This window comes from Zootoca vivipara, chromosome Z (genome assembly GCF_963506605.1).
Source record: "Zootoca vivipara chromosome Z, rZooViv1.1, whole genome shotgun sequence".
NCBI classification, from domain to species: domain Eukaryota; kingdom Metazoa; phylum Chordata; class Lepidosauria; order Squamata; family Lacertidae; genus Zootoca; species Zootoca vivipara.
Window position 1 is genome coordinate 17,195,945 of NC_083294.1, and position 22,957 is coordinate 17,218,901.

The following is a 22,957-nucleotide window of genomic DNA, read 5'->3' on the forward strand; positions in this document are numbered from 1 at the left end:
CCCCAAGCACTTGGGTGCTTCAGCTAGGGGAAATACCCAAAGCATTAAGTGTGGGGGACAAGATCTGTAGACAGGTTGGCAGGGGCGGGGGGGGGGGGACACAGACTTTTGCTCCTGTTAACATGGTGACTGCTGGGGCACTTCCTTCTGCACCATGAAGGGGGGCAGCCTGTGCCAACCTCCATGTTTCAGACTTCAAACACTTGTTATCATCATCTCTGAAACTTGGCCTTCTTGGCTGAGAGCTGATGGGAGATGGCATCCCAACACCATCCAGAGGGAGGCCCTCACCCTGCACCCATCAGTCTGGGCTGTTTTTAGAAAAAATTCGAGCAAAGCAGACCTGTCTCCACCCAGGGTGAGGGAGGTACCCTTCTCTATCTGGGTGTCATCACCCAGGACACATACCACCCTCCCACCCAAATACAACCTTGGGAATAATATGGATTTTTGCTTAAAAGAAGTCACACACACTTCCCAAAGTTCTTTGTGTAAAGGGTGTCCTCAGCATGAACTTGAAGGGCCATCAGCAGGTCCTGATCCATGCTCAACCCTCTCTTCAGAGCAAGTGGGGCTTACCTCAGTTGCCCTCTTGTTCCACATCTAAGGCAGGATTGCACTAAGGAAAAATACGCCCACAGGCTCTTGAGCAGAGCTGCCCCCTCGCTCCAAGAACTGAAGGAGGCTTGAAGCCAAATTGCTTCTGGGGTGTGCTTGCTTTACAAGACTTGGTCTAGTTTCACAAACATGTTTGTGCAAAGGCAAGTTAGGCAAAAGCGTCCAACCCCAGGAAAAGTTTCTGTCTCGCCTGCTTTTTAGACTCTCTGTCCCAAGTGACAATTTTGTTTCCAAGCCACAAATAGGATGTGGCCACGGTCTCTCTCTTGCTTAGCGGCAGGTGAGCGCTGGAGCCTTCATCTCTGTGGCTGGGCGTGGGCAGTGTGGCACAGGGCAGCCAGTTGTTGAAACTGCAAAACCCAGCAGATTCTCTGCAGCCTGCCTGCCTGCCTTTCAAAACAGCTGTGCTAGTTTCCACCAAGTTTGATTAATAACCCCACTCACTTTGGAGGAATAGGGAAAACAGGGATCAGAGTAAAGCAGCCTGCTCCCACCTGCCTGCACCTTCCAGGTGTTGCTGGACTCTCAGCCCCCATCACCCTCTCTGGCTATGCCCAAGGGACCAACGGCACTTGGGAGTTGAACTCTGATATTCCACAGGGTGCCAAGTTGGGGAAGGCTGCAAGTAAGTCACGCCCCTTTGAAAGCATTGGGGGGTGCATATAAAGGACTGTATTCAGCATTAGTCCTATGCAGAGTAGACCAACTGAACAAACTTGATTTTCCATGGCTATAGTTGGATAAAGCCTAGAGGTTTTCTGTTTCAAGTTAGGAGTGCAAGGTAAAATTAAGGACACAGACCCCCCCCCAACTTGGACAGTGTGAGAAGATGCTTTGGCACAGATGATGCAGTCTGCAAACTGGTACCCTTCAGATGCAGTTTGTTTCCCCAATTCCCATGAGCCCTTCCCAGACTCCCATGGCAAATGTTCTGCGGTGGTGATTGGAGTTACAGTTGAACACCTGGAGGGTACCTTGTTGATGAGCAGCTGATGTGGCCAAACCTTCATAGTCCATTCCGGGGGCTTTCTAGCCATGGGTCGGAGTGGTTTTCTATCTTCACCACTGCTTTTCTACTCTATACTAGCTTCTATAGGAAATAACCATAAAGGTGTTGTCCTTTCCAGTAGCTCTTGATATCTTGTCCACACTCTATATAATAAACTACTTATACAGTAGTACATTGGTTGACAGAACGCCTTGCGGCTCAAACGTTTTGGCCCCCAAACACCGCAAACCCGGGAGTGAGTGTTCTGGTTTGCAAACGTTCTTTGGAACCCGAACGTCCGACGGCTTCTGCAGCTTCCGGTTGAGTGCAGGAAGCTCCTGCAGCCAATCAGAAGCCGCACCTTGGTTTCTGAATGTTTTCGGAAGTCGAACAGACTTTCGGAACAGATTCCGTTCATCAACCAAGGTACAACTGTACCGTGATTCAAAAAGTCAAAGAAAACCAAGTTGCTGTTTGCTGCATAAGGAGTGGGTTTTCCAGAGGGAAAGTGGCAAGACAAATGAAAATGTGGGTCAGACCAGAGTGTTTATGTACAGGAATTGGCGGGGGGGGGGCTGCCACCTTCTGGCCACTTGTGTTAGGAAGAGAGGCTTAGGGACTAGCTGCTTGATCCAGGCCAAACTGTTCCACTTCCAGGCTAAAGATTTTTTTTTTCGGTGATCATTTTGGGGGATGTTAATGGGGACCTCCTTGGACTGTGCAATCCAGGACACCGTGCTTGACCCTGGCTGCAGGATTGAGGCTGCGTTCATGCACAGATCCTCTACATGGGGGACAGGGAGAGAAAGAAATGCCTCTAGCAATCAGTGGCTGCACGCTGTTGGTGTTTTGACATTTTGAGGGGGAAAATGTGTGGCCTGATTTTTATAAAGCACAATTTATTTAAAGAGAAGTGTCTCTGATGTGTTCATTCTGCAGAAAGAGCTTTGCTGTTTGGGGAAGCGGGAAGAGGTCTCAAATGTTCCCTTGGAGTTTGCACAGTTGGGCTGGATGTTCCCCACCCAGCAATGTATTTAATGGTTCACGATGAAATTATTGGCCTTAAAACGATATGACTTTGAAATTTCACACTAGGATTATCAGAACAACTATCCAACAGAGCCTTATTCCACCTTCCCCCACCCCTGAGATTTCCAGGTATATTGCCACCGAATAGGGAGGCTCTATGAAATTCTAAAATCCTCTACTCTTGAGGCCTGTGTTTATTTATTTCATACAATTTATATACCACTTGATTGTGTAAGAAAACAAAAACAATCCTCAAAGCAGTTCACAAAAAAGGTAAAATTATAAAATTAGCAAGACGAAAAAATAGCAACAATAATTTAAGGCTTTTGAAAAATTGAAGTAACAATAGATTATTAAAAAGAGACTAAAACCGGCACCAGTTTTCTAAATATCTGTATAGGCTTGTCTAATCAATGTTTCAGCTGGCACCCATGGGGTGTCAATAGACAGGCGGTTCCCAATGCAGGCACTGCCAAACAGATCAATTTCTTGCCAAATACAGTATACAGCCACTAAATTGAATGGGAGGCTCCATGGATTTCTTAAAACCATCTTGGAGCCCTGAATGTTGGCAACAGCCACCCCCATTTCTGGCAGTAATTTCCCCCAATAGAGTTACTTGTCATCTGAAGAGACGTCCCACCCGGTGACCCTATTTCTGCACATGGATGCTATGCCACCCTCCTCTCCTGAAGCCCATTATTGCAACCTCTTTCCAAAGAATAGCATTTAACTCGGTGTGTGTGGGTGTCTTTTATTGGAAAAAAACAACTTATTTCCAAAAGGAAAATAATAATAATATTGCATCAGGTAATTACTGGTGCCAAGCCTTTGCACTTTTGCAGAAGTGAGTAAATTGTACCATTAAGTTCTCTCTAGGCAATTATTTTCAAAATAGGGAGGTTTTGTACACACTTATGGTGGCAGAAGAAAACAGGAGGCATGGCCCAGAGTGGGGTGGAACCTTCAGCTCTCCAGAACATAAGTATCATAGAGATGAAAAGTTGGAAGGGCCCCCAAGGGTCATCTAATGCAGGCATCCCCAAACTGCGACCCTCCAGATGTTTTGGCCTACAACTCCCATGATCCCTAGCTAACAGGACCAGTGGTCGGGGGAGATGGGAATGGTAGTCCAAAACATCTGGAGGGCAGGAAGTTTGGGGGTGCCTGATCTAATCCAATGCAGAAATCACAGCAATGATGCCACCAAACTCTTGTGACGATGCTGAATTAAATGGGCCACTGGCCTGATTCTGTTGCCAGACACTTAACTCCCGCCAGCCAGCCACCCACCCCAGCTGGCATGGCTCAAGGGCTAGGAATGATGGGAGTTGTAGTCCCAAAGGTATCAGGTTTGGGCAAAGCTGCTTTAAGATAACACAGCCTTCATCCTCTCCTCCTTCCACCACCAAAAAAAACCAACCCAAAAGCAAACTAGGTAGTTTGCTGAGCTAAAAAGGCCAATGGTCTAACTTGGTATAAGGCAGCTTCTTTTGTTGCTACTTGAGTCCTTTATACAGAACAATGAGGTCTAGAATCTTGCTTAATTTTTAAGGGAAGAGCTGAAACCCTGGATAGCCACTGCTGCCTGTATAGACAATACTGAGCTAGATGGATCTAGGGTCTGACTAAGGCAGCTTCCTATGTACCACATTTGGGGATGAGGGTTGCAAGCTTTTCTATTACCAGAAACTGCAGCTTGCTTAATTTTCAGGACGCCTATAAGAGTTCCTTTCTAGCTGGCATCCTGTGTTTCTTTAACGCCTGATGGCTTCACTTTGCTTCTTTAGTCCACAAAGTTATTCGTTGCTGTACAGATGCATACTTTGGTGACAGAGAAGAGGCTAGGAGTCCCGCTCCATTTGAATCTTCTGTTCTCTTACTTAACCTTCATTTTTGCAAGAACCTGCAGGACGGAGAGAGAGAGAAGAAGAAGAGTTCGGATTTGATATCCCGCTTTATCACTACCGGAAGGAGTCTCAAAGCGGCTAACATTCTCCTTTCCCTTCCTCTCCCACAACAAACACTCTGTGAGGTGAGTGGGGCTGAGAGACTTCAGAGAAGTGTGACTAGCCCAAGGTCACCCAGCAGCTGCATGTGGAGGAGCGAAGACGCGAACCTGGTTCCCCAGATTACGAGTCTACTGCTCTTAACCACTACACCACGCTGGCTCCCGAGAAGTGATCAAAGCCATCAAAATGATATTCCCATCTGTTTGAAATACAGCAAGATGCCATAACCGTCCCTGCCAGCTTTTATTGTAATAACAATAATAATACCCAGCCTACTTCCGGGATTCAAGGCAGCTAAATCAACACACAAATCAATACACATAAAAATACAAAAAACTAAAAATGTATAGATTATTGTTAAATAGGAATTAAACTCTTAACAGAATTAAAACAATATAAAAGCAGATATATTAAAATACAAGATAGCAAAAATCTGGGGATTTGAACCCTAGTCTACCAGCTCCTAGTCCTCATTTAATCCCCACAACAACCCTGTGAGGTAGGTTCATTTCAGAGGCAGTGAATGGTTCCCAAGGTCACCCCCAGTGAGCTTCAGGGCCAAGTTGAGTGGGATTCAAACCATGGTCTCTCCTTGATCCCTAGTCCGACACTAACACTCTCCCAGGTCGTATCGTCTTAGAAGGGGTGTAATTATTAAGAAAAGACACTGCCATTCTGAATTTGCCACTATGTTCCTGTACATTTCCCATTTCCCAGCATTTGTTGAAAGGGGAATAAACAGGGTTAATGAAAGGGAGGTTTGTGCAGTCCCGTCCCATCCTGTCCAGTCCCTCCACCAGCACACATTTTATTGTCACTTACAAATCTCCAGCCGCTCCTCCAGGAAAGAGATCTGCTCACTGAGAGAGTCGATTCTGTCCAGCTTCTGCAAAGAGTGCACCAGGAGGGCGATGGGGTCGGCAGGGGTCCCCTCCAACCCTGGCACCTCCACTTTGAGGAACGGCGCTAGCGTGAGCTGAAATTTCTACCCAAAGAAGTTTGGCAGGCCGGGTGGTGCGGGTGGTGGAAGAGAAACAGGTAAACCTTTAGTGAGTAGGTGAGCAACAGGTATCTACCCACAAAGACCAGGTATGACCCCAGCTGCCACTTTTGATTAAAAAAAGAACAAAACAAAAAAAACAACCATTGCTGCCATGGTTAACTAAGGCATCATAACTACAGCAGAAAAGCCACCCATGGAGAGGTTCATAACCAAGACCAGTCAACAAGCCACTCAAAACTCCCACACCAGGAACCAGGAACCCTTCTCTCACCCACCCCAGCATCTGTTAAATGCTAAGAACATGAGACGAGCCTGGCTGCCGGGGGGCCCATCTAGTCCAGCATTCTGTCCTCACAGCAGCCCTGATGGGGAAAAGTCCCCAAATGCAATAGCAATTCTCCCCTCCTGTGGTTTCCAGCAACTGGTACTTAGAGGTAGACTTCCTCCTGGGCATGGATGTTCTACCATGACAATAGTAAATTACTTGCTAAGGGCCAGGAGCTAACTACCTGTTCCCCACCCTTTCAGAGGGACCCTCTTCCCACCCACCAAGAACTAGCAGAGAAGACTCACTTCCTCCAGAGCAGCCATCCTGGTCTTCAGCTGCCGCACTTCATCCTCCACCATCAGGTTGGTGGTCCTAGCTGCACAGGTTTCACGGCAAAGAGGGAGAAAAAAAATACAAGTAAGACAGTGGTTCCTTGAACTAAAGAAACTGAAGATTCAATCAATCTGGTATTCATAGCTGGACTGTCCCTGGGCATGGAAGGTCTGTGGTAACAGTGTATCTATGCAGAGTCCTCGTGGATCTGGCCAAAGGGGGCTCATCTAGTCTAACCACCTGTTCTCACAGTGGCCAACCAGGTGCCCAAAGTAGGACATGAGCATGAATATGCTGCCCACCTGCAATTCCATCTGCACAGGAAGGGTTTCCATTGACCAGTCCCGCCCAGGCGGAAGGACATCTCTGTAGCCCATGGATCGCAGCATGGGGTCGTTCCCACGGCACTGGGGGATGTCTTCTGCAGCACACCTGAGACTCTGAAGACGATGCATGGGTCCTCTCACGTCCTTCTGGCGCAGGTGCCGGGCTTCCGCGCATTATTACTCACGGTACGAGTTTGAAGTGGCACAGCGCGTACCAAAAGTAATAATGGGCGGCAGTCAGCCTTGGCTGGGGGTGCTGATCTTCTTCCAGGAGGCTAGAGGGGTACGGAGGCAAGCAAACCATGGGGGAAGCAGCTCCTTCAGCCCACTGGAGCTCAGACTGGGCACTTAAAGAGGAGCCACGGCATGCTCACGCTCAGGGCCGACTGCTCTTGGCAAGGCCAGCAAGAGGCCACGTCTGGCCACGCACAGATGTTATGCAGCACAGGTAGGCAAAGGTTGACGAAGAGCATCGTCCCCAGGTGGGCTGCCCCAAAGCACAACTTATGGATGATGGAAGAAAGCTGGTTTCCTGCTGCTTAATATGAATCGACAGTGTGATGCAGCAGCAGCAGCAGCAGCAAAAAAAAAAAAAATAGTGCAATTTGAATGTCTCTGCTAACAAAGGGCAGAACATGAGAAGAGCCTGCTGGATCAGGCCAATGGCCCATATAGTTCAGCATCCTGCTCTCAAAGTGGCCAACCAGATGCCCCAAAGGGAAATCCACAAGCAGGATCCGAGCACAAGAGTTGGTGTGAATCAATCAATGTCCTCCAAAGGCCTGGGTGATATCCAGTGAAACTTGAATGTTGGAAGATTCAAGATAAAAAGAAGCACATGCAGCACAGAGTTAAGCTAGGGAACTCGCTGCCACAAGAGGAAGTGATGGCACACCCAGTCCAGCATCTTGCTCTCCCGAGGCTTTTCTACACTTCCCCTTGTCCCACCGCTTTCCCCTGGGGAAATGCGCTGTTTACTGCTGAATCGGAACCAACGCCAATCAGTTTTTTCTACAGATTGACTTTGTTCCGATTCAGTGGTAAACAGAAGGGGCAAACAAAGAACCCCACTCAGACCCATGCTTTTCAGGCACAGGACAAGCGGAAGTGTGGACAAACCCACAATGGTCACCCGGAGGTTCCCATGGGAAGAAGGCCCCAAACAGGACCTGAGCACAATAGCAACTTTCACCTCCTTCCAGCCTGGGATTCAAAAGCACCACTGCCTCTGACCATGAGGGCAGAATTTAGCCAAACAGGCTAGTAGCGATCCACAGCCCTCTCATCCGTGGAAATTAGTTTAATCCTCATTTAAAGCCATCCGAGTTGGTGGCCGTCTCCTGCAGAAGTGAGTTACACAGTATAACTTATGCACTATTTAGAATAATAAATAGGCAAGCTCCTAGCTTGATGTTCTTCCTCGGGTATTTCATGGCTGAAATGCAAGGCAAAGCTACAAGGGCACCCCCCAAGAGTTCACCTGGTCTACGTTGGCCTTACCTGGGCTCACGGCATCCGTGGGCACTCCCAGAGCCTCACAGGTCCTTCCATCCACACCAAGTTCGTAACCTTGTTGGCAGGTGCAGTGGTAACTCCCAACCACGTTGCGACAGGTGTGGCTGCACCCGTGTCTCCCTCCAGCACATTCGTCCACATCTGAAACCACAAAAGGAATTGTGTCCGAAAGGATGCGTCTTAGTTCAGCCAAGTCACAAAGCCCCATATATACCGCTTGATTGCAGGGGTTGTACTAAATAACCCTTGGGGCATAGCTGCCAAGTTTTCCCTTTTCTCGTGAGGAAGCCTATTCAGCATAAGGGAAAATCCCTTAAAAAAGGGATAACTTGGCAGCTATGCCTTGGGGTCCCTTCCAACCCTACAATTATCAGGTACTACGATCTCACCCAGCTTCCCTTGCACGTAGCTGTTTTCACCACCATCGGAGCAGATACAAGTATGTTTCTCGTTGCAACCATAGAATGATTTTAGTTGTAAACTGTTTTTAGATGCTTCCAACTGGGGATGAAGGGCCAGGCTTATTCAATAAATAAACAAATTCAATCATAAAAACAACTGCTTTTGTTTTCTTTTTTGCAAGGGAAGTTGAGACTGTGACCACCAGAGACCTGCGCCCACAAATTCATTCTGAGCACCCATGGGAGGCAGCCCTGATGTATTTGGATAGACAGATAGAAAGGGAGAAGAAATGGTTTAAATGGTGCTCAATGGCCAGTTTTAGGGGGGGGGCAGGGAGTGGCCTTTACCTGTCTGGCAACTCCTTCCGCTCCATCCTGAAGGGCAAGAACACTTGTTAGGGGACAGACACTTCCCACCATTCTGGCAAGGGGGGCGGCAGATTGCTGGAAGAGAAGGCCACAGTTAGAACAGGGGTGTATGGGGAGGAAGATTCTTAAATGTGGCCCAGGAAAATGTTTATGCTTTCAAAGTGTGCGTGTTGCTTCTCAAAAATCAATTAGTAATATAATGACTGGGTAAGAGGCCACAGTGGTCTCCTTCATTGGAGGTTTTTAATCAGAGGCTGGGCGCCTGTCTGTCAGGGAAGCTGTAGCTGTGATTCCTTCATTGCAGGGGGTTGGACTAGACGACCCTTGGGTTCCCTTCGAACCCTACAATTCTATGATTCTATGAACACTGGACCTGAGACAGACCAGGGTTCAACACCCCCCCCAACTTGGCCCTGAAGCTCAGTGGGTGTAACACAGGGAGGCAGTCACTGCCTCTCAGCCTGACCTACCTCACAGGGTTGTTGTGGGGATTAAACAAGGAGGGAGAGAACCATGCAGGCCGCCTTGAGCTCCTTGGGAGTAAAAAGATGGGATATGGATGCAACAAATAAACAAATACTGGCAAATAGTGGTGTCCCCACTGCTCACCTGCAGCCCGAGCAAACAGGCATGCATAATTTATACACAAAGCAGCATACATAATTTCACCTGACTAAATGAGGGCACTGGTGGCAAATATCCAGACCTCTTAAAGGGTTCTTTTTTTCTGGGCTCAGAGCCCAACACCCCAAACCCCACAGATAAGGATAACATCAAAGCAAGCCAATTAGCTTATATCAAAGCAAGTGAATATAAACATGTATGAGCTCATTGCTGCATCCACTACCAATTAATTGTGGGGTTATCTCGACTCCCAGGATAGTATTGTCCCTTGCATAGGGAAGATGGAGAAATGCTGCTGGGTGACTGAGAGAAGGCGGAACTGTTCAACCCCTACTTTGCCTCTGTCTTCACCCAAAAAGAAAGCAGTGTCCAACCTAGCGATAACAGAATAGAAGATGCAATGAGGGAGCTGCAGCCTAAGATAGGAGAAGAGGTGATAAGGGAATGCCTAGTTAATTGAAATGAATTCAAATCTCCACAGCTTGGTGAGCTAAACTCAAGGGTACTAAACAGCTTGCAGATGTAATCTCAGAGCCTCAGATGATTCCTCGTCATCTTGGGAAAAAGTGACAAGAGGAACACCACAGGGTTCTGTTCTGGGCCCGTTGCTGTTAAACATCTTTATAGATGACTAGGTGCAGATGACAAACTGGGAGGGCTAGCTAATGCCGCAGAAGACAGAATTGGAATCCAATATGACTTTGGCAGATCAGAGAACTGGTCCAAAACTAACAAAATGAATTTTAATAGGGACAAATGTAAGGTTCTACACTTAGGCAGGAAGAACTAGCTGCATGAATATAAAATGGGAGACACCTAGCTTGCCAGTAGTACATATGAAAACAATCTAGGGGAATGAGTGGAGCACAAGCTTCATGTGAGTCAACAGTGTGATGCAGCAACAAAAAAGGAAGGAAGGAAGGAAGGAAGGAAGGAAGGAAGGAAGGAAGGAAGGAAGGAAGGAAGGAAGGAAGGAAGGAGAGGTTTACCTATATTGCATCCAAGCCCAGGGGCACCATTTGCCCGTCTCCACCCAGGACAGCAGGCATACGTTGGATAGGACTGCTTCCGATAGGCTAGGCGTTGGGCAGTTTTATAGATGGTTCTGCAAATAATGCCAAAACACAAAGATTTAGTATTCAGAGCCTGCAAGGCTTTTTAAAAATGAAATGGCTATTTTTACCATTTCCATGAAAAAAGGAAACAAAGGTGTTCAAAAGAAAGTAAGAGGAACATCTGAATGGCCAGAAAAGGCCCATCCAGCTCAGCATCTTGATAAAAACTTCCAGCTCTTATTTGCCTTTTCTTTAAATCAGGTTTTTGCGAACTTGGGTCTCCTGTTTCTTTTGGACTACAGTTCCCATCATCCTTGACCACTGCTCCTGCTAACTAGCAATGATGGGAGATGTAGTAAAAAAAAAACACCATCTGGAGACCCAAGTTTGGGAAACCCTGCTCTACACTAAAAAGGCTGAGTATGATTCCATACCTGTACATACTGCAGAGCCTGTATCCCTGGCACAAGGTGAGGTAAGGCTGGTACATAGGTTGGGCATGGGACACGAGGTAGGACATCACCTGGCTCTTCAGCCCCATGGAGCACACTCTGGGCCTGCAATGGAGCAACCAAATACAGATTCCCCCACATCAGGTTTACAGCAGCACAATACAAGCCCCCCAACACGTGCCACATCCTGTCCATTTTGCACAAAATTTGATTTGAGGAGGCAGGGGCCTGTTTTTGGCCTCTGTGAAAAACTTCCTCCTTTAAGCAAACCTCCCCAGGCATGCAAAAGCTGACATGTATTTTAATATGCAAACTTGTTTTCGACGTCTGGTTTTGCTGGTAGTTTTAGTGCTTGCTTTTTTTTTGCATTTTATGTAACCCACTTAAATGTTTTGATGATTATGCAGTATATAAATCCAGTTAAATAGTTGCATATGTAAGAATCTGATATCTGGCCTCCTACGCACACATTTACACACACATGTACATATTTTTAAATTACTTGTGGAGCCTTCCTTAGAAAGGAAAGGAAAAAGGAGGGCTAGTGGAATCAATAGAAAGCAACACAATATCCCAACCTTCTTGCAACCTACTAGGAAGTGTGGTGCAGTGGTTAGAGTATCAGATTAGGATCTGGGAGATCAGAGTTCAAATCCCCACTTGGCCATGACGCTCCAAGCAAAGCAGCCTTGGAAATGGTGCCCCGAAGACAAAGGACACTTACCCTGGTCTAGAGGCACACTCAACATTGATCACTGCAAGGATGAAAAGGACCACTGCCAGAAGGCAGCTGACCCTCCTCATTTCCTATCCTCTGCTGGGCCTTTTCTCCCCCACCCCTCCAGTGTAGCAAATATAGGTGTTGGGGGGGGGTGTTTCACAGCAAGGGGCTCTTCAGTGCGCACACCTGGAAACAAAAAGAGAGGGCGAGATGAAGAAATTTGACAGCACTTTGCACGTAGGCAGGAGACTACAGCTGAAATGAACAGGGATTGTGTCTGTGTAAGAGAGGGAGAGAGAGAGAGAGAGAGAACGTCACACTTGCAATCCCAGCCTCTGAAAGGGAAAGGACAGGTAAGAGGTAAAAAAAGCTGCACCTGTCTGTGGGTTTTCAGGGACTCAGTCAAAAACAATGAAAAGTCAAATAATTGAGCACCTATTAAAATCATCAGAACCAGCAAGAGGTGACACAGAATCATAGAATTGTAAAGTTGGAACGGACCCCAAGAGTCATTTCGTACAACCCCCTGCCATGCAGGCATCCCAGCATTTATAATAAACATGGCATGACAATAAAGAAAAATAAAATGAATGACAAACAACATGGCAAGTAAAAGTTGGACAAGGGGGAAAAACCCTTTTTCTCCCTTTCCCATAACACTAGAACTTGTGGTTACAAGGTAGGTATCCGTGTTGGTCTGACGTAGTCGAAACAAAATTTAAAAATTCCTTCCAGCAGCACCTTAAAGACCAACTAAGTTTTTTTATTTTGGTATGAGCTTTCGTGTGCATGCACACTTCTTCAGAACTTGTTCTTCAGAACTTCAGAACTAAAACTTGTGGACACCCAATTGAATGTTGGAAGGTTCAGAACAGATAAAAGAAAGGACCTCTTCATGCAGCACATAGTTAAACTATGGAACTCACTCCCACAGAGGGCAATGATAGCCACTGACCTGGGTGGCTTTTAAAAAGGGACTGGACAAATTCATGGAGGACAAATTCATGCTGAAGGCTATTACCACAATAGCCAGGCTCTGCCTTAACAGAGGCAGCAATGCTTCTGAATCCTAGTTGCTGGAAGAGAGGGGTGAGGGCTCTTGTGCTCAAACCCTGCTTGCTGGTTTCCCTTTTGAACACCTCGGGAGCCACTGTGTAGATTAGAACAGAGTAGGCTACTAGATTGAAACCAGCAGGCTCTGCTTATGTTCTTAATTATATGACAAGGCAGCTTCTCCTTATGTCCCAAGGGGAACTGTCCCATCAGGGCCAGACCTCAACACTTTTAGGGAAAAGTTTAGCAACCCAGGAACAGAGCTGAAGGTTCAACCATGAGCACTGTCCTGCTTGCATTCTGCTCACTGTGGGTTTTCCAAGGGGCATCTGCCCAACCATCAGACGCAGGATGAGGCAGGCTCTGGGTCCAATCCAGCAGCCAAACTCCTCTTAATGTAGAGCACGGGGGTTTGTTTTTATCAGCACCTGAGAAAATCTGCAGGAAACTGTTCTGCAGAGTAATTTACACACCTACATGTAAAGCATTACTGTACGTATTATTAACTTGGGGTGAACCATGGAAGACAAAATATTACTTAATGGAGTGGTGACAGATAGATAGATAGATGATAGATAGATAGATAGATAGATAGATAGATAGATAGATATAGATAGATAGATAGATAGATGAATTATATGATATGGGGGGAAGTTTCACCCCCAGCAGTCAGAATTCTCCAACTTAAAGGAAGAAGCACTAAAACACCCCACACCAGGCAGATGAAGATATTTGATCATGGAAATAAACTGTAATCGAAAGATAGAAATGCTGAATGCTATTTAGAAACCAGATGGCTGAAAACACTTTTTGGCATCTCGCGTTTGCCACTGTCATTGATCTCCTGCTGCTGCTGTGGTCATGCCTCTGGTCCAGAAGTTCAAACCCTGATTTCTGGACACCTGGCTAACTGGACATCTGGTTAGCAAAGCTGGACCCGGGAACAGCTGCCAGACCAGTTGTCATCACCATAAAAAGTGGGGGGAAACTCCAGGTTCTTCAAATAATGGGGTGTCCCTATAGCACTCTGCTCTACCCAATGCATTTGGGGAGAATTTCTGATCAAATATGCCCGTGAGGAATTACTTTGTTAAGGGTGCTAGGAATTGCAGCGTTCTGAGGTGAAAACTCACAGAGTGCCCAGGGTTTGGGGCTTTAAATGAATGGTGTAAATGTGACCCTGCGCCAGAGAGGGAGGACACAAAGCGACTGATTCAAACTACAAGAAAGGAGATTCCGACTAAACATACTAAACATTCCGGCTAAAACTTTCTAAAAGTAAGAGCTGTTCGGCAGTGGAACAGTCTCCTTTGGAAGGTGGTGGACTCTCCTTCCTTGGAGGTTTTAAAGCAGAGGTTTTAATGCAGATGCTTTAGCTGAGATTCTTGCATTTGCAGGAGGTTGGACTAGATGACCCTTCCAGGGTCCCTTTCTCCTCTACAATTCTATAACTGAGTAGCACACAGCATCTTGGGAAATGTAAAATATCTGAGCCAGCCCCCCTTGGGGTCTGTGGGGAGCTAGACATTACTAAACATTCATAATGCATAGTTGGCGGTTAAAAGCCAGGAATTAGCAGAGGCTCATTTGAGACATAAAAATCTCTTCCAATTCATGCCGAAACTGTGTTAAATCTCACACAACTCCCTTATGTGCATTCTAGGTCCCGTTCCTCCACTCCAAAACAATAAATATATCCCAGAACACCATCAACTGTGCAGTCATGAAATTATGCTTGCAGGAAGATAAATTCCAGCAGTCAGCCCGACTCAGATCTAGATGCATTCCCACAACATTCCTCTCAGTCAGCGCCACTGACTAAATGAGAATGATGCCAGATAATGGGAAACATACACAAATATCTCCACGCTACAGTGCTGGTTTCTGAAAATTTGAAAGCAATGTCACAGCAGCACAGCAGCTGTGGTTCCTGAACTACAGGGGCTGGACTAGGCGGCCCTTGGGGGTCCCTTCCAACTCTACAATTCTATGACTCTATAGTAAATAGGGCACACTGTGGCTTAACTGCAAACCTAGGTTTCACTTAAAACCAACCCGTTCCTCATATAGGTTGCAATCAACAGGGAAATGCTTGAGAGCTCCATTGCAGAGCTTATGTCCTGTGTTCCAGTCTTACCTCATCTCCAGGTAAGGCTCCCAGCAGCCAGTATCACCCATGGTGAGGAAGGACATTTGAACCACCAGCTCTGCTCCTGCGCTGCTAAACTTTTTCCTAAAAGTGTTAAAGTCTGGCCCTGATGGGACAGTTCCCCTTGAAACCCGCTGTTTTAAATGGGTTTTCCTTCATTTGACTGCCCATTAAGTGAACATTGTTTTTGACTGAGTTCCAGAAAACCCACAGACAGGTGCATTTTTTTTACCTGTGATCTTCCCTTCCCCTTCAGAGGCTGAGATGCAAGTGCGATTCTCAAACACACACACACACACACCCTGTTCATTCCCACTGCTCAACTTTGTGCTGGAGAATTATCTTTGGTCTCCTACATGCATGCAAAGTGCTTCCAAATTCCTTCAGCTCATTTGAACAGGACGGACACATAGGAGCAGGGGGAACCTCTCGGTTAAATTAGTGAAGCTGATAATTAGACAATTTCATGGAGCAGTAAGAGGCTATCAACAGCTACAAACCACAGTGACTATGGTCTGCCTCCACAGTCAGACCCAGCAATGTGAAACAGAATCATAAAATTGCAGAGTTGGAAGGGACCTCAAGGGTGATATAGTCCAACACCCTGCAATGCAGGAATCTCAACTAAAGCATCTATGACAGATGGCCATCCAACCTCTGCTTAAAAACCTCCAATGAAGCCCACAACCTCCGAAGGGAGACCATTCCACTATAGAACATCTCTTAGAGCAGCTCTTGCCTTTAGAAAGTTCTTCCTACTTTCTAGTAACTTGAAACTGTTGGTTCTAATCCTACCCTTCAGAGCCGGGGAAAACAAGCTCACTCCATCTTCCATGCAACAGCCCTTTAGACCTGAAGTCAGCAAACGTTTTCAGCAGGGGGCCGGACTATATTTGGGGTGGAATGAATGAATTCCTATGCCCCACAAATTACCCAGAAATGCATTTAAAATAAAAGCACATATTCTACTCATGTAAAAACACGCTGATTCCCGAACCGTCCGCGGGCCAGATTTAGAAGGTGTTTGGGCCGGATCCGGCCCCCGGGCCTTAGTTTGCCTACCCATGCTTTAGAGATTTTAAGATGGCTATCATATCTCCACTAGGTATCCTCTTTTCCAGACTAAGCATGCCCAACTCCCTCAAAGGTGTCACATCCCTCCTCCTCCACAACCAATTTGATCTTACTAGCTCTCAACATCAGACCTCCCTCACAGGACAGTTGTGAAGTCAAAGCAGCATTTAAAAAAGCATGTTTGGTTGAAAGTTTTAAATAGCTTTTAAAAACTTTTTAAAAACTGATAATCTCGTTGTTTTATTCTTTTCCTAAACCACTTTGCTGTTCCTTTGCATATACATACTGTATACATATTAAATAAGGAATAAAGATTGGATTTGAAAAACATTACTGGTCAAAACAGGTTGTATCAGCTATCTAAAATATCCTGTGCATGCATTATTATTTTTTAAAAAACACGCGTAAATACTTTTCTTTATGCATTCGTTTAAAAATGAAGTTTTTCTATGTTAACGGCAAGTTAAACTTTTTTTACCACCACTAGGTGGGGAGGTCCTCTCATTATACATACACAATATATAAATTTAAAGAGCTTTACACTTTGTTTAAAATGAGTCTTCTGTGAAACGGGGTGAGTAGAGAAATAACTATTGTTCAAGCGACAGTAGCGAAGCCCATTCACAACCCCCCCCCCGGTTCAGTCCTTTTGTTTAAGCAACAACTCCTGCAATAAATCTGTGCAAGAGATTCTCCTAAGTTCTGCTGCCTTACTTGCCCTCTTCTCCAACTCTGCAAATCCTGCTTCCCGCGCCACCGAGAGGGACCCCCCGCCGCCCGCTGCAAAATGTTTTGCAAAAGTTGCATTGCACGAGCAAACGAGACTCAAACAAACAACAGGCACCCACCGCCCCAAACTCCCTCCCTCTTTATTAAAAAATACTGCATTAGCAAAAAGAAAAAAAAGTAACCGGATTTTGGAATCTCTCTCACACACAAAAACTCCACACAGGTCCCCCTTTCTCCTCCCAAATCCAGCAGCTGATTTAAGTTTCGCTTTGCCTCAGGCAAAGCGTGCAAACAAGAGAGAAAAATGGGGGGGAAGCAACATTAAAAGCCCCCAGCAACTGTCCTTGCAGCAGGCGCTTTTCCGCTTTGCAAAAAATAAATAAATGCTACTCACTTTTCCTGCAGAGGCGCTTTTGCAAACCGGCCACTTCCTTCCCAACCCCCGAAGAAACCGAATCTCCCTGCCACCCCGCTTCCTTCTCCTCTTCCTTTTCTTCCCGTTTCTTTTAAAGTAATATCCAGAATTGCTTTTTAACATACACCGTGACCCACCCCCAAAAGTCTACCTCGCCTGCTTTGCTTGCTCCTGTCTCTCTCTCAGCCAGTCCACTGATCTCATGGAAAGGATTATCAAGAAAAGATTTGAGCTCTGCACCATCCTTTGACGGGGCGTGGGGGGGAACCGTCCACTTTCTTTTTTTGCAAAGAGGTTGCAAATTGCAAGAAGAAAGGAATTCTTTCTGCACTGTTCTCTCCCTCCTCCCCATTAAAGATAAGAAACTTGCCTTCAGAAAACTATCCCAAGGGGACACTGCCCCCTCCTTCTCCATAAACCGCATGAACACGTGTTTGTGTTTTTGAACCCAGGGGTTAAAAAAACTGAATAGGGAGGTTACCTCTTCAGGAATCAGGAGAACCAGAAACTTAGGTCAGGGTAACAGCAGGTGAGAAAGCTAATGAAACTGGTCTTGAGTTGGCTATTTACAGCCAAATCCTATCCATTCACCCACCCACCCACCCAGAGATAAGCCCTCCCTTGTTACAGTGGGACTTACTCCCCAAGGGAAGCACATCAGGGCTGAGAGCCTACAACATTTGAACAAGGTACTATCAAGTTTGGGCCTTCAGTTGGACATCTGAGAATGGGGTGCAATTTTGCAGTAAATCTTATTTCCCCTTGTTTATAAACAAAGCCCTACTACTCACAGTTGACCCCTTTGAAATAAATGGGCCTGTTAGCAATGCCCATTCATTTCAGTGAGTCTATTCTAGATACAACCAGGAGCTTGCATCCCACCCTTTCAACATTTTTAAACATTTGGCAAGCAATACAACTAAATAATAATTTTTTATTAAATCAGGGCATCATCGCGACAATATATGTATAGCTATTTTTGAAAACACTTGTGCATGGATCCTTGTGGCGATCACAATGAAAAGAGTCTACAACCCTTAAATTACTACTACAAATAATAGTAATAGTAATAATAATAATAATAATAATAATAATAATAATAATAATAATAATAATCTGCCCTTCACCTTAAGGCCCCAGGTCCAGTTGCAGCAATTAAAATAGTTTTAAACAATTGTCACCAAAATAAGTTAGGTCCTAAGCACATTCTTTCCCCTTTCCAAAAAGAATCCTGAAAATTAGTTTTTTGAGGGTGCTAGGAACTGTAGCTGCATGAAAGGTAAGCTGCAGTTCCCAATATTCTTCAGGGAGTGCTTAAAATGCGCTTTAAATATCAAGTGTGCGTATGCAGCACAGAAAATTCAGTATCTGACAACAGATAAGTCATTTATGGCAGATCATGAGAGACCTTAGTCCTCATTAAACCTTGGAGAGCTGCTGCTGGTCACAGAAAATGTTATCGGCCTAGACAGACAGTTAGTTTATAACTCACAAATTAGAGTCTACATACGGCAGCCTCGCTTGGAACAGAATAAGAGGCCAATGGCACATCTAGTCAATCATCCTGTTCTCACATTAGTCTGCCAGTTGACTGTAGGAAACGAGCAAGCAGGATTCTAAGACAAGAGCCCTTTCCCTTCCTGTGGCTTCCAGCAACTGAGATTCAGAAGCATTGCTGCATCTGACCATGGAGGCAGGGCATAACCATCCTGGCTATAGCCATTGACAGCCTTATCACCCATGAATTAGTCTATTCCTCTTTTAAAGCCATCCAAGCTGATGGGCACCACTGCCTCCTAAGGGAGTGAGCTCCACAATTTAGCTCTGTGCTGTGTGAAGAAATTTCATCTGATGAAAGAGATTTCATCTGATGAAAGATTCCTGAATCTCCCAACCTTCAGCTTCATTTGATGTCCCTGGGTGTCAGTCTCCATGCTTTCTCCATGCCATGCATCATTTTATAAACTGCCATGCCTCTTCCTTGCATTTTCCATAAGCCCAAAAGTCTCAAATGATGCAGCCTTTCCTCTTAGGGGAGTCATTATATCCCCCTGATTATTTCGGTTGCCCTTTTCTGAACCTTTTCCAGCTCTACAATATCATTTTAGCCTTGCTTTATTTACTTGGCAAAAGGGTAGGGACTGTATTGCAGCACCTAAAATGACTCACCTGAAGCATCTTGATCCGTCATCTGTCATTGAACCGAAGTGGATTCTCTCCAAAGGGCACTTTGACTTCTTACTGTAGAGCAAGAGGGAAAAAGCACACTGGTGCATAGTCTCTAATAGGTTGTTTTGTAGGATGTCTGAATCAGGCATCCATTAATTAGGCGAGTAATGCATGCAACTTGCTCAGATTGCCAACTTTCTGACTGGCTCCTGCTCCTGTGTTTGGTTTGGCTTGGTGTTTTTTTTACAGCAGCTCAACCACCACCCCACTGCAGATATTAATAGGTAGCAATGCTTCATTCCAGCTGTGAAAAGAGTCCCTTGCTGGTTTCTGCAGAGCACATTAAAGGTTGGGGACCCTGAACTCAAACTCGCATCTCCCCTGAGGGTTGGCCATGGTGCCTTCTGGGCCTGATGGGAGCTGGAGTCCAATAATTTATGGGGGTGCAGAAGGCCCCCTTCCCTGATATGCAGGAAAGTATTTCAGCTACCGATACATCCTTTTTGTACCACGGATGTAAAATATTTTTAAAAATAGCATTTTAGAAAGTCAGCCAATACTGTAACATCTTTTCATCTCGCTTACAGGGAAGGCAGATTTGCTCTGCCACTTCCCTCACTCAGGTCCAAGAGAGAGTAGCAGGAGATACAGTTGTGGGGGCTTGGCATGGGTAGTCAGAGGTGGTCACACCCATTTCCACCCACCACCCTATTCTCTGCTGCTTTGACCAGATGCAAAGGAAAAGGTCCACACACACACACACACACACACACACACACACACACACACACACACAGCGCCCACTCTCCTACTGCATCTCATAGTAACATCCAATTTTAGAGCTGAAAAATCCTCCTCTAACCCCTTGCAGGGCAGGAACCACAGCTAATCTTCACGCTCTGAAAACAGCAAGAGTGTCTGCTTGTCATGCAGAAGAACCCCGGTTCCATGCCCGGCATGTCCAGATGAAGCTGGACTCCTTTCCAAAACTCTGGAGAGCCACGACCCGTTTGTGCAGACAACACTGAGCTAAAGGAACCAATGGTCTGACTCTGTCTAAAGTAGCTTCCTGATTTCCAGTTTGTTCAGAACTATGAGGACTAGAATCTTGCTTTATGCCTAGGGGAAGGGCCATAGCTCTGTGGTAGACAGCACTGTAATATATCACCTGCGCTAGCTTAGTACTGTCTACACTGACTGGCAGAAGCTCTCCAGGATTTTAGGCTGGAGTCTTTTTCCCAGTCATTATGTGAAGAAGCTCAGGATTGAACCCGAGACCTCAACACTACAGTCCTCTTTTTCTTTTTTCTTTTAAGAAAGCCTCCTCAAAGTTATTTTTCCTTTTTTGTGTGTGCAAATTTTTTATTAAACTTTGAAATATTTACATACCAATTCCAGCTTTTAAATTCGTTATACATTTCTCTTTAAACTTTTACTTCCCACCTTTCCTTACATGCTGTTCTTCATCCCATCCCATCTACATAATGCATTCTAATAAACATTTAGCCTAAGACACATTCTTCCATTTCAAATATTATAATTTTTCTTCCACTGCTCTCAACGTTATTTTCCTATCAAGTGAGAGCATTGGCACATCTAGCTCAGCGTTGGCAGTAAAACTCTAAGGTTTCCAGGCAAGGTACTTTACTTATTCCCAGCCCTACCTGGAGCACCACTGAGGATTGAAGTTGGCACCTTTGGTATGGAAAACAGGTACTCAGCTGCTGAGTTATGGGTCTTCCTATAAACATAAAGTAAGTGTCTAGTCCTCATGGTAATGGCCAAATGGCTAAACTAAACAGGAACACGGGAAGCCACTTTACGTTGAGTCCATCTGGTTCATTATTGCCCGCATTGACTGGAAAGATTTCGGAGAAGAGGTCTCTCCTAGCCCGTCCTGGAAATGCCATCAGAAATTGAACTCAAGACCCTCTGCATGCCACAGTACTATAGACCTTCTCCCCCAAACCAAATAAGGTTCCAGTCCTCATTGTTCTGTATAATAAAGGGCAGAATTAAACAGCAGCATAGGAAGTGCCTTCAAACGCTATGTTCTGCTCAGTTCTGTCTACACTGAGGAACAGCAGGGTCTCTCCAGGATTACCGGTAGAGAATGTCTCCCGGTCCTACCTGGAGATGCCGCCAGTGGGGGGGGGCTCAAACCTGGGACCTTCTGCATGCAGAGCATGCACTCTTCCACAGAGCTATGACCCTTTTCCAAAAAATAAAGTAAGATTCTAGTCCTCATGGTACTGAAGAAAGGACTGCATTATATAAAGCCACAGGAAGCTACCTTATAACAGAGCCAGACCATTGGCCCATGTAGCTCAGGACTGCCAGCACTGACTGGCAGCAGTGGCTCTCAAGAGATTCAGACAGCACATGTTCCCAGCCCTACTTGACGATGTCATTGGGTATCGAACCTGGGTCCTTCTGCGTGAGAGGTAAATGCTCTGCTACTGAGCAACAGCCCCTCTCCTAAAATAAAAGACCACACGCCTCATAATTCTGAATAAATAGACTGAACCTCGGACCTGCCACTCTGTGGCCTGGCTCCCCAAACAACCCCAAGCCTTAGAATCCTCAACAGTCATACGATACCTGCCATGTGTCCTTGTCAGCTGTCTGTGCCCCTCTGCGGCGGCCAGGCGATGTGGGCCACTCTCTGTCTCCCTAAGCAACTCCCATCGAACCCAGTTGCCGCCATGGCCAGCACCACCTCTGCCAGACTTTGCAGCTCCATGGCTGGAGACCTGCCCTCCCCAGCCGGGGCTGCTTCTGTGTTTGCTCCCTCTTTCACTCCCTCCGTGGTCCCACTGTGATGCTGTCTGGAGACAAGAGGTCCCTCTGGATGGGGAAGGGCAGCCTTTTTATTCCCGCCTTCCTGTGCAAATCAGGGCTGGGATGGACAACCTGGGCAGGAAATCCCTGCGGGTGTCACTGGCTGATAAGGAGCTTTGCAAGCAGAAAAAAAAACACAAGCCAGCTCAGGAGGAACCTGGAGAGAGAGAATTTAATACCTTCTCAGTCTGTAAAGGGATAGGACAGTTGAAAAGACTCCCTTGGTAGATGTTGGGCTCTCCTTCCTTAGAGGTTTGTAATCAGGAGGTTGGCTGGCCATCTGTCATGGATGCTTTAGTTGACATTCCTGCACTGCAGAGGGCTGGACCAGATGAACCTTGGAGATCCCATCCAACTACACAATTCTATCATTCCACGAGGAGGCAGGTGGGACTTATGAACAGGGGGCCAAACTTTCATCCCCAGAGGGATGGCACTTGAGGATTGGGAGATGGGGAAAGTGTCTGCCAGAGGCCATGAAGAGCTACTGCTGGTCAGAGCTGGAAGAGTCAGGCCCTTGGTCCATCCTTCACAGTATTGTCCACACTGACTGGCAGCTCCTCTTCAGAGATCGAGACGGGGGGTGTTCCTATCCCTTCCTGGAGATGCAGAGATCGGTTCGATCCCCATGTGGGATGGCTGCATATTCCTGCATTGCAGAGGGCTGGACTAGATGATCCTCAGGGTCCCTTCCAACCCTACAATTATATGATTCTATTATTCTAGTTCTCACAGTTATGAACAAAGAACCTTTTCCAAAGGCTTGTTGGTATCTCACCATGGCTGCTTTGATTTCAACAAGCATTGGCCATG

At 46.1% G+C, this 22,957-nt stretch overlaps 1 protein-coding gene across 1 annotated transcript; it reads right to left on the minus strand.

The window, feature by feature from the left end:
- Nucleotides 1-2,793: 2,793 nt before the first annotated feature.
- Nucleotides 2,794-22,160, minus strand: EGFL7 (EGF like domain multiple 7). Its single transcript, XM_035113148.2, has 10 exons — nt 21,905-22,160; nt 19,304-19,375; nt 11,718-11,900; nt 10,976-11,098; nt 10,476-10,591; nt 8,842-8,937; nt 8,078-8,233; nt 6,224-6,294; nt 5,470-5,632; nt 2,794-4,541 (listed from the first exon to the last, which is right to left on the minus strand). The coding sequence occupies exons 3-10, from the start codon at nt 11,795-11,797 to the stop codon at nt 4,519-4,521; spliced, it is 828 nt and encodes a 275-aa protein (XP_034969039.1). The 5' UTR covers nt 11,798-11,900; nt 19,304-19,375; nt 21,905-22,160; the 3' UTR covers nt 2,794-4,518.
- Between the last annotated feature and the right edge of the window lie 797 nt (nt 22,161-22,957).